This window comes from Sturnira hondurensis, unplaced genomic scaffold (genome assembly GCF_014824575.4).
Source record: "Sturnira hondurensis isolate 20B ecotype Veracruz unplaced genomic scaffold, ASM1482457v3 Scaffold0022910, whole genome shotgun sequence".
NCBI lineage: Eukaryota > Metazoa > Chordata > Mammalia > Chiroptera > Phyllostomidae > Sturnira > Sturnira hondurensis.
The window spans coordinates 5,130,968-5,141,525 of record NW_028095541.1 but is presented as its reverse complement, the minus strand read 5'-3'; the positions used below and the strand labels follow the sequence as shown (position 1 = coordinate 5,141,525).

At 37.5% G+C, this 10,558-nt stretch overlaps 1 protein-coding gene across 3 annotated transcripts in view; it reads right to left on the bottom strand.

The window, feature by feature from the left end:
- Nucleotides 1-10,558, bottom strand: part of ZDHHC20 (zDHHC palmitoyltransferase 20) — an 80,220-nt gene that overhangs the window by 33,465 nt on the left and 36,197 nt on the right. For all 3 annotated transcript variants that reach the window (XM_037037099.1, XM_037037098.1, XM_037037100.1), the window contains exons 5-7: nucleotides 7,638-7,707; nucleotides 6,447-6,479; nucleotides 5,673-5,793 (exon numbers count right to left, since the gene is read on the bottom strand). In XM_037037099.1, the coding sequence (XP_036892994.1) occupies nucleotides 5,673-5,793; nucleotides 6,447-6,479; nucleotides 7,638-7,707 (224 nt within the window). The remainder of the gene's footprint in view (nucleotides 1-5,672; nucleotides 5,794-6,446; nucleotides 6,480-7,637; nucleotides 7,708-10,558) is intronic.

Genomic DNA, 10,558 nt, shown 5'->3' with positions numbered 1-10,558 from the left:
TTGCATTTCTCTTAGTCCCTCTTCATTCTTTTTGAGCCTCTTTTCCCTTTCTTGCTCTTTCTGGGAGGTTCTTTCTACTGTGTCCTCCAACTCGCTGATCCAATCTTCTGCCTCATTGATCCTGCTTTTCATTCTTTCTACTGTGTTCTTCAGTTCTGAAATTGTATTCTTTATTTCCTCTGGTCCTTTGCTGATAGTTTCTATTTCCTTTTTCAAGTTGATATAGTTTGTGGAGAGCTCATTGTAGCTCCCCTCTAGTTTCTGGTAGCTCATTGTGAGCTCTTTGAATTTCCTGATAACTAGTGCTTTGAATTCAATATCTGATAGCTGACTTGCCTCTCTTTCATCTGACATTATTTCTGAGACTTCCACCTTTTCTTTCATTTGGGCATTGTTTCTTTGTCTTCCCATTGCTTATGAGAGTCTTCTTGTTAGCTTCAGCTTCTTAAATTGATCTGTTCTGACTCCCTAGGTTTATGGTGTGAACTTCTGTGGTAGAATACCTGTGAAATTCAGTGGTGCAGTCTCCTGCAGGTATCTTGATGTTCTCTGCTTCCACCTACTCCTTTCTTTGTGTGTGTGTTATCAGAGGTCCTGGGCTCCCGATCAGTCCTCTGTGCCAGATGCCCGGACGCTGGCTGTAGACAGAAGCCTCTGGGCCCTGGAAGCTGCGGCAGCAGCAGCTCTGAGGTCTTTATGCGCAGGCCAATGGCTGCTGGTCTGCCGCTGTTGCTTTTGACTTTACTCTGGGGTGCCTGGCTCCTGAGGGCAGCTGGCCCTGCCGCCGCCGCTTTTGTCTTTACTCCCAGGTGCCGGGGTCCGGATGAGTCCTCTGTGGCAGATGCTCCTGTCACTGGGCACAGGTGGAAGCCTCTGGGCCCCGACCGCTGCAGCAGCTGTGGCTCCGAGGTCTTTACGTGCCGGTCAATGGCTGCCGCCGTCCTTACTCACGTTCCTGAGACCCCAACAACCTGGAGCTGTCTGGTTCGTCACTATCTCCGGTCTATTATTTTCAGAAATGCTGAGGAATTGTTCATTGGGGAATTGAATGCACTGTTCTTCAGTAAATCCGCCAGGATTTTCTCCCAGGGGTACGAGAACTGGTGTCGCTCCGTCCTACTTCGCCATTTTCCAATCTTTTGTGACTTTCTGATGAAGTGTTCTGTATACATCTGCTAAGTACATATGGACTAACATGTCATTTGAAGCAGATGCTTGTTTATTGACTTAGTTTTTGTTTGGATGATGAATGTCGGGTATTAAAATCTCCAACTATTACTGTATGGTTGTGTATAGCCCCTTTATGTCTGTTAATATTTACTTTATATATTTAGGTGCTCCTGCTTTGGGTACATAAATGTTCTTCTCTAAGATATCCACTAACTTCTTTCAAGTCTTCCCTCAAAACTTCTTACTGAGGTCTCCTGATCACTCTGTTTAAGTGCTGCAACCTGCCCCTAACCCACATGCTCCCACACACTTGTCAAATTCCTTAGCTTAGTTTAATTTTTTCCATAGCATTTACTTCCTAATATAAAATTTACCTATTTGTGATGTTTATTATTTGCCTTCCTCTTCTCAAAAGTAAATTTCAAAGATATGGCTGTTTTGTTCACTGATATATCCCAACTGCCTAAAATACTGCCTGGAACATTATAGGTGCTAAGTAAATACTTGCTGAACAAATAAAGAAAAAGGTAGTTGACTTCCAGCCAAGATGGAGGCGTAGGTAGACACACTGTGCCTCCTCGCACAACCAAAATAAGGACAACAACAATTCAGGAACAAGACAACAACCAGAGCTGACAAAATTGAACTGTATGGAAGTCAGAAAACCAAGGAGTTAAAAGACAGACACATTCATCCAGACCAGAAGGAAGGGTGGAGTTGGGCAGCCAGGCAGAGAGGGATTGCAACACAAAAAGAGGTGGTACTGGGCGCGCAAGGCAGCAGCTGACAAAGCCTGGGTGTGCAAGATGGCAGCGGGCAAACCCTGGGTGCACAGGCGGCAGCTGGCAGACCCCAGGTGCGTGGTGGCAAGGGGCAGACCCAGTGAGGCAGTGATTGTGAAGCAAGGTGGCTGGCTGATGAGGCAGTCTGACATTTGTGTGCAGATAAACCAGGTGACATGGGAGCAAGACAGACCACTCAACCCAGGGTCCTGGCACTGGGAATAATGCCTCAAAACACCAGTTTAAAACACCTGCGGGGGTTGAGGCGCAAGGAATGACTCCCGGCCTCACAGGAGAGTTCATTGAAGAGACCCACAGAGTCCTAGAATGCACACAAGCCCACCTATCACAGGAATCAGCACCAGAAAGGCCCAGTTTGCTTGGGGGAAGTGGCAGAGGGGACTGAGATCCAACAGAGAACAGAGCAAGCACCACTGTCCCTTCTTGGACCCCGCCCCCACATACAGCATCACAACCCAGCAACTGGGTTGCCCTGCCCTGGTGAACACCTAAGGCTCCACCCCTCATACATAACAGGCACAGCAAGACAAAAAATGGCCCAAACAGAAGAACTGATCAAAGCTCCACAGCAAATACAACTAAGCAACCAAGAGATAGCCAACCTATCGGATGCACAGTTCAAAGCACTGGTGATCAGGATGCTCACAGAACTGGTTGAATTTGGTCATAAATTAGATAAAAAAATGAAGGCTATGTTAAGTGAAATGAAGGAAAATGCATGGGGAACCAATAGTGATGGGAAGTAAATTGGGACTCAAATCAATGGAGTGGATCGTAAGGAAGAAACAACCAACCAAACAGAAAAGAATGAAGAAACAAGAATTCAGAAAAATAAGGAGAGGCTTAGGAACCTCCAGGACATCTTTAAATGCTCCAACATCCGAATTATAGGGGAACCAGAGGGGAAGAGGAAGAGCAACAAGTGGAAAAGTTATCTTAACAAATAATGAAGGAGAACTTCCCCAATCTGGCAAAGGAAATAGACTTCCAGGAAGTCCACAGGAAGCTCAAAGAGTCCCAAAGAAGTTGAGCCCAAGAAGGAACACACCAAGGCACATAATAATTACATTCGCCAAGATGAAAATGAAGGAGAGAATCCTAGAAGCAGCAAGAGGTAAGGAGACAGTAATCTACAAAGGGGTACCATCAGACTGTCAGCTGATTTCTCAAAAAAGACTTTACAGGGAAGAAGGACCTGAAAAGAAGTATTCCAAGTCATGAAATCCAAAGACCTACAGCCAAGATTGCTCTATCCAGCAAAGCTTTCATTTAGAATGGAAGGGCAGACAAAGTGCTTCTCAGATAAGGTCAAGTTAAAGGAGTTCATCATCACCAAGCACTTATATTATGAAATGTTAAAGGGACTTATGTAAGAAAAAGAAGATAAAAAAATGACAGCAAACTCATAATTACTAACAACCACACCTAAAACAAAAACCAAAACAAACTAAGGAAACAACTAGAACAGGAGAAAAACCACAGAAATGGAGATCATATGGAGGGTTATCAACAGGGGAGTGAGAGGGGGAAATGGTACAGAGAATAAGTAGCATAGATGGTAGGTAGAAAATACACAGGGGGAGGGCAAGACTCGTATGGGAAATGTAGAAGCTAAAGAACTTATGACACCCAGACATAAACTAAAGGGGGGGAATATGGGTCGGAGAGGGTGTGCAGGGTGGATGGGAATGGAGGGGGGGGGGAAATGGGACCATTGTAATAGCATAATGAATAAAATATATTTTAAAAAGAAAAAGTTAAGTTTACTAGTATTTCTTTAACATAATTAATCTAAAAAAGTTAAGAAACAACTCTCTTTAATTAATAAATCATTGCATGCAAAAGGTGCTGAAATTCCTAATAAAGAAATGTGAAATTCTATAATTTGGACTTCATTCATCTGGCACCAAATCGTCTTCCTTTAAACAGGACTACTGAGTATGGTTAAGTAGGTTGTAAACTGAACAAAGATACCAGGTAGAGAAACAGGAGAGGCCAAAATTCATTAGGCTAAGACCACAAAGAAATGGGGTAGTCTTTCTAACATGCACAAAGGCAATACCAGTACCCCCTGGTTTTAAATAATCAAACTTTAAAAATTTAATAATGTTTTAAATAAAATTCAAAATGTATTAGATATGTTCTAAAAAAACAATTGTGTTTTGCCCTGGCTGGTGTGGCTCAGTTGGTTGCAGCATCGTCCTGTAGACTGAAAGGCTGCTGGTTTGACTCCTGGTTGTGGTGCATACCCATGTTGTGGGTTCATTCTCAGTTGGAACACATATAAGGTGACTGATCAAGGTTTCTCTCTCACATCAATGTTTTTCTCGCTCTCTCAATTGAAAAAAAAATCAGCCCTGGCTGGTATGGCTCAGTGGATTGAGTGCCAGCCTGTGGATCGAAAGGTTGACAGTTTAATTCCCAGTTAAGGCACACGCCTGAGTTATGGGCCAGATGCCCAGTTGGAGAAATCCAACAGGCAACTGATCGATGTATCTCTCACATATTGATGTCTCTCTACCTCTCTTTCTCCATCCCTCTTCCTCTCTCTAAAAATAAATAAATTAAATATATTTTTTAAAATCAAAGGTTTAAATGTAAAATAAAAGGAATAAAAATTCCAGAAGTATTAAATATACATATACTATGTATATTTACTATACATAGTAAATATTTGCATAAATTTATAAGCAGAGACTAAAGCCTGAAATCATAATTTAAATGTATAGCTTTTAAATTAAAAACAACCACCCTGGCTGGTATAGCTCAGTGGACTGAGCGCCGGCCTGTGAAGCAAAGGGTCACTGGTTCGATTCCCAGTCAGGGCACATGCCTGGGTTGCAGGCCGGGTCCCCAGTGGGGGATACACGAGAGGCAACCACACATTGATGTTCCTCTCCCACTCTTTCTCCTTCCCGTCCCTTTTCTCTAAAAATAAATAAATAAAATATTTAAAAAATAAATAAAAATCCCCCATAAACCAGAAGTTGTAAAAATACTGCTTTAAAATATAAAATTTTGATTTGATAAAAGAAAAACAGGATTATAAGATAAAACTTGGAAATACGAAAAAAACATTTCCAACTCATAACAGAAAGAGGATTAATATCTACAGAGACAGGAAAGAGATTAGAGATTATCTAGGCCTGGCAATATTACTTTGATTACTATAAAACTGCAGTAAGTCTCATCAACTTGAATAAAAGCAATTACTTCCCTAAAATTGGTATGTCTATTATTACAGTGTGGCTGAAAACTGGATCATTAAAAAGCAGTTCACAATAACCTGTTTAATATTCATTTATTTGCAAATACAGAGGGGGAGGGGAAGGGGGAGGGGACTATGGGGAGAAGGGTTTTCAGGAACTACTATAAAAGACACATGGACAAAACCAAGGGGGAGGATGGAAGCAAGGGAGGGAGGTGAGTTTGGAGGGGGTGGGGAGAAAATACAGACAACTGTAATTGAACAACAATCAAATAACTGTTAAAATGTTGGTTAATCTTAAAAAATATTGATTTGCAAATAAACACTTTTATGTGAATGAAATATTAACTGATTTCTGATCGATCCATTATAAATTCTAACTCATAATAAGGTTAAAAAAAGTATATCTACTTGTAATAGAGAATAAATTCTTTATGTATAGAGATTTTTAAAAGTCTTAAATACATGTTTTAAGATAGAAAAAGACTTACCATCCAAAATTTTATAAAGTACTGTAAAACTGTTGTAGCCACGAAAAGGCAATATAATAAGGAATACAATAAAAACAGCAGGAAGAATTTGTAATTAGAAAATCCCACACAGTTATTCACCCTAGAAGAATATAGAAGGCCACACTGTAAAAATAAAGACAAATTCATAAATGCACAAAAACAAAAACTAGAATGTTTTCCAGGGTTCAGGGAGGGGAGATGAGAAGTTGTTTAATGTGGACAGAGTTTTGCAAGACGAAAAAGTTTTGAAGACTATTTGCACAATGTGAACATACTTAATACTACTGAACACTACAAATGGTTAAGGTGGTAAATTGTATGTTTTTCTTTATTACCACATCAATAATAATTAAATAAGACATTTCAAAACTTTAATTATTATTTGGAAATGGGTCATTTGGGAAGTAGTGAGTCTGTCTTAATTGTGGATATGTTTTTAATAAATTCTATAAGGAATTTGGAATTTTAATGTTAATTCTTAATATATAATTATTTGGGTAAATAACACCAGACAATATTTTTAAAGGAAAATATTTAATATAAAAATGTACATACATATATGTGTGTGTGTGTGTATATATATATATATATATATATATGTGTGTGTGTGTGTGTATACATATATATATCTTGTATACAAATAGCTAAATTGCCCTTGAAAATTTAGGAATGCTGAGGTTTATAAATCACTCTAAATTCTCTCCTTCCTGTCTCCCCATTCCAATATGTGACTTCTTGTATTTTTATACATACCAAGGACAGTGATGATCCATCTTAAGAATACATCTAGAAAACAAATAAGCATAAGATATCTCCTGAAAAAATTTGTGTTTTGCCCTGGCTGGTGGATCCATGCAGAATATTATCGTAATTCTAACTGCAGATAATTTTTATTTTTATAAATACATCTTGGAAAAACCAACCCAGTAAACACTAAATTAGAGAAAATTTCTGATATTTCCACCAATGTTTTCATAGGTAAAACGTAACAATTTTTTTACATTCAGAATTCAGCTGAGCATAGATAGTTGCCTTGGACTACATCAAGTGACATTTTAATATACAGATATGGTGCACAGCACTTGGTACATTAGCTAGTCCAACTCACAAATCAGCTGAAGGAAATAAAGTGAAATACAGACAATCTCTATTTTAAATATGTGCAAGTCATAAAAATAAAACTTTAGAAGCAACTATGTTAAAATATTAAGTCTGATGGGTTTATAGATGGTTATTTTTCCCACATATTTTATAAAATTCTACACCACAGATAAGCACTACTATACTTTTACAATCAGAAAAAAAATCCCCAAATTTGCCTCCCCACCAGTATATATAACCTATATGTTTATAAAGTCAAACCACAGACCATCTCAAATAACATAACAAATGAGTAAACTAATACCCAGAAGGTTAAATAGCTTGTCTAACTCAAGTTCAAGGATTAACTGGGATTCCCAAACAAGGGATCTTTCCTTCCACACATTACCTTCTCACAAGCACATAAGAAATAAAATCTTTCAAGCGTTTCTAGGAACAATATTACAGTCAGAAATTGAAAAAACATTTTTGTGTGTGGTTTGTTAGATTTTAATATCAACAATAATAATAAAAAACAAAAAACATTTTGGTCTTTTTAATCTAGGAAAAATATTCTTAAGGGGGTTATTACTTATTCATCAATATTATGTTCAGTGTAAACTTAGAAAATATATTTAAAGAAAATTCCATCGATTACTATAGAAAGTGTTATCAAAGACTACTCCCAAGTGTATTCTAGCTTATGGAAATATTTATGTTAGCCCACGTGTGTAGCAAATAATGGGAGAGGATGAAGTGTTTTTTGCTAAGTATAAAGCATATAAAATGTTCCTTCCCCTTTTTTCTCCTGTTACCAATTTCCAATGCTGGGGTTAAAGGGAAGGAAATGAGGGTAACACTTACATGTCACATGCTGAGCAATGATGCGCACGGTCAGGTTTGATCAACTGACATCTTTCACAATACCTGATGGCTACATTTAAGAATTAAAAGGAAGTTGTTGAGGATGTACAAGGTCAATGAATTTGACTATAACATTTGCTTTCATTTCTTTTATAAACAGCTCTGGGAAAATTTACAAGTAGTAATTCTGTCATCAGGTTTGATACTAATTCTCTCACTGACTAGCTGGTAACCTTGGGTCAGTCATTTACTTTCTAAAAGCCTGTTTCCTCTTCTGTAAATGCAATTTATACCAAGTATAATGAACTATTTTTCAGATTAATATGAAACCTTCTAGAACATGTCAGATTCTCTATTAAGCAGTAAGTATAATAAAATTATTATTTCTAATAAAATATAAAGTCAGACTCTATGGTGGTAAAAGATAGTGAGGGAGAGAAAACCAGGGAGATTAAAAAGTGTACAGACAGGTATAATGGAGAACACCCAGGAAGAGATTTACTCCATAGATATCTTCCAATGCCTGTTCAGTGAAACACTGTGTTAGAGACCATGGGAGAACTCCTGGCCACCAGATGCTTAGATAAAGTTAATGAGGTAAGATGGACATTGTTAACTAAAAGGCAGTGACTTGTAGCCTACCAGGTAGAAATTTGAGATGCTCCAAGAAGACTTTTTAAATTGATTCTCGTTAAAAATGAACAGAAGCTGCACAGAGGTGGACAGTGAATTAAAACTTTAAACTGGATTTAGAAAGGAGAAAATAATCATTCCAGGCAGAGAAAAAGATAAAAAAAAGTGGGAGAAGGACAATGTGTTAGTGGAGTTGACACAGAGAAACAGTATGGGACAAAGCTAGAGACAACTGCTGGTTGAATCAAGACTGGAGGGGAGAAGGTTTACAAAGATACATTTTGTTTCCTGAAGAGAGAATGATATGTCCACATGGCTTGAAAAAGCACAAAGAAGAATTCAGTGAGAAGGTCCCACCCTGGTACTCGGGTCCCCAAATCCTGTCCGTGAAGGCAGCTCCATTACTTTCAGTGATCTCTAGTCTATAAAAGGTTGACTTTCTGTAATACGTATACTGTAATTTTGTTCTTTAAAGATGAATGTGTAGTGCTTCCATAGTAAGAAAAAAGAAACAAAAAAGCCCCAGCATTTGGGATTCTAAGCAGCTGAAATCCAGTATAAAATGCTTCCCCAGAGCAGGATTTGCCAATAGTGAGAACATAAGGCACAAGTCCCAGACCTGGCCATTGAGGATGCTGGGTACCTCACTGCATCCCACGTCTTCAACTCTAAAATGGGGACAAGTGCAGCACCCATCTCAGAGTTGTTCTGAGGATCAAACAATCACCAAAAAGTGTTTGGCAGGATTTCTAGTGTAGTGTTCAATACATACAGGTTATTGTTCAGATTAGAGGATAGTCATTATCAATAATGAAAAGTAGTAAAGCTTTAAGGGTCAAGGTTTTACATCATGCCTCCTAACTCTTTGGAGCACATATACTGCGATTAAAATCAGATGCTCTTGCTATGAATAGGTTACTTGAAAAATGACCCAAAATTTTGTGTATAATTTTAGGACTTCATAAATTCTCTGAAATCTCAGACCCTGGGTTAAAAATATCTAATCTGCAGAACTATAATTACTATCAAGTATTGTAAACCAGAGCTTTCATAATTAAATATAAAAAAGTATTATTTAAAATTAGATATCATTTACTGACAATTTATTATGTACAAAGATCCATACTAAGTGCTATCTCATTTATGAATCTCATTTAATACTTCTACTAAGCCAGAAAGGTAGATATTATTATCCTCATTTTAAAATGAGGAACCTAGGGCTTAGAGAGTTTAAGTGACTCTCACTGTACTAGTGATGGAAAGTTGAGGTTTGATCTGAAGTCCATGCTTTCATTCCATATAGCAATATACCAGTTATGCAGAAAGGACAGCATCAAGTGCATAAAAAAAACTTGGTCATATATACCCTTCAAAATCTTGTGCAAACTTTATACTTAAAACCTCACAATGTGTATATAACTATACAAAAGGAAAGTACTTATATTTTCCCTGGAAACTGACAAGCATGGTGGGTTCTGAAGCCAGAGTTCTTCAATCTAAACCCGTTTTTTCACATATATCTGTCTGACCTTGAAATTATTGAGAACTTAAGCCCTTCAGCATCTCCATTTCCTATTCTATAAAGTGTAGACAACAGTACCATCCTCACAGGACTGTTGTGAAGTTTAAATGAGTCCATGTGCACAAAGCACTTAGAACAGAATAATTGTTAGTTATTACTATTATCTAGCACTTGAAAGAATTAATGAGTTATATAATACATAATTTAAAACAATTCCCTGTATTTAAATGAATACTTTGTTGATTCATAGTTTCACCCCTATCATAAGGCTCTACCCTTAAGGAAAGGAAGCTGCTACTGTACTCACATATCTCTCAATGGAGGCAGTGGGACAGAGGACATACCAACAACTTTGGGACCACAAAATCCTAAGTTCAAATTCTGGCTCTCTGATATTAGCTTTATAACTCCGAACAAGTTTTTTACCCCTTTGTGTCTTACCTCTCTCCCTTTCAAGTCAGCACATTCTTGATTTTTAAAAAGTTACTTGGTTATGACACACAATATTAAAATTCAAAACCAAATTTCTAAATGATAGTTTACTAAGAATAATAACTGAAACTTTTAGTCATAAAGACTAAGTTAAAAAAAAAGAATATGCAAAGAAAAGAGATTCACATTAAGGAGAGCCTCTTAAAAAAATCTATCAATATATGTACACATCTATATCTAAAATACCACAGAAGATACAAACATAGGGAAATCTCGTTCCTGCCCATGTTATTTGTGGAATCACAATATCCATTTAATAGTCAAGTCATGTAAA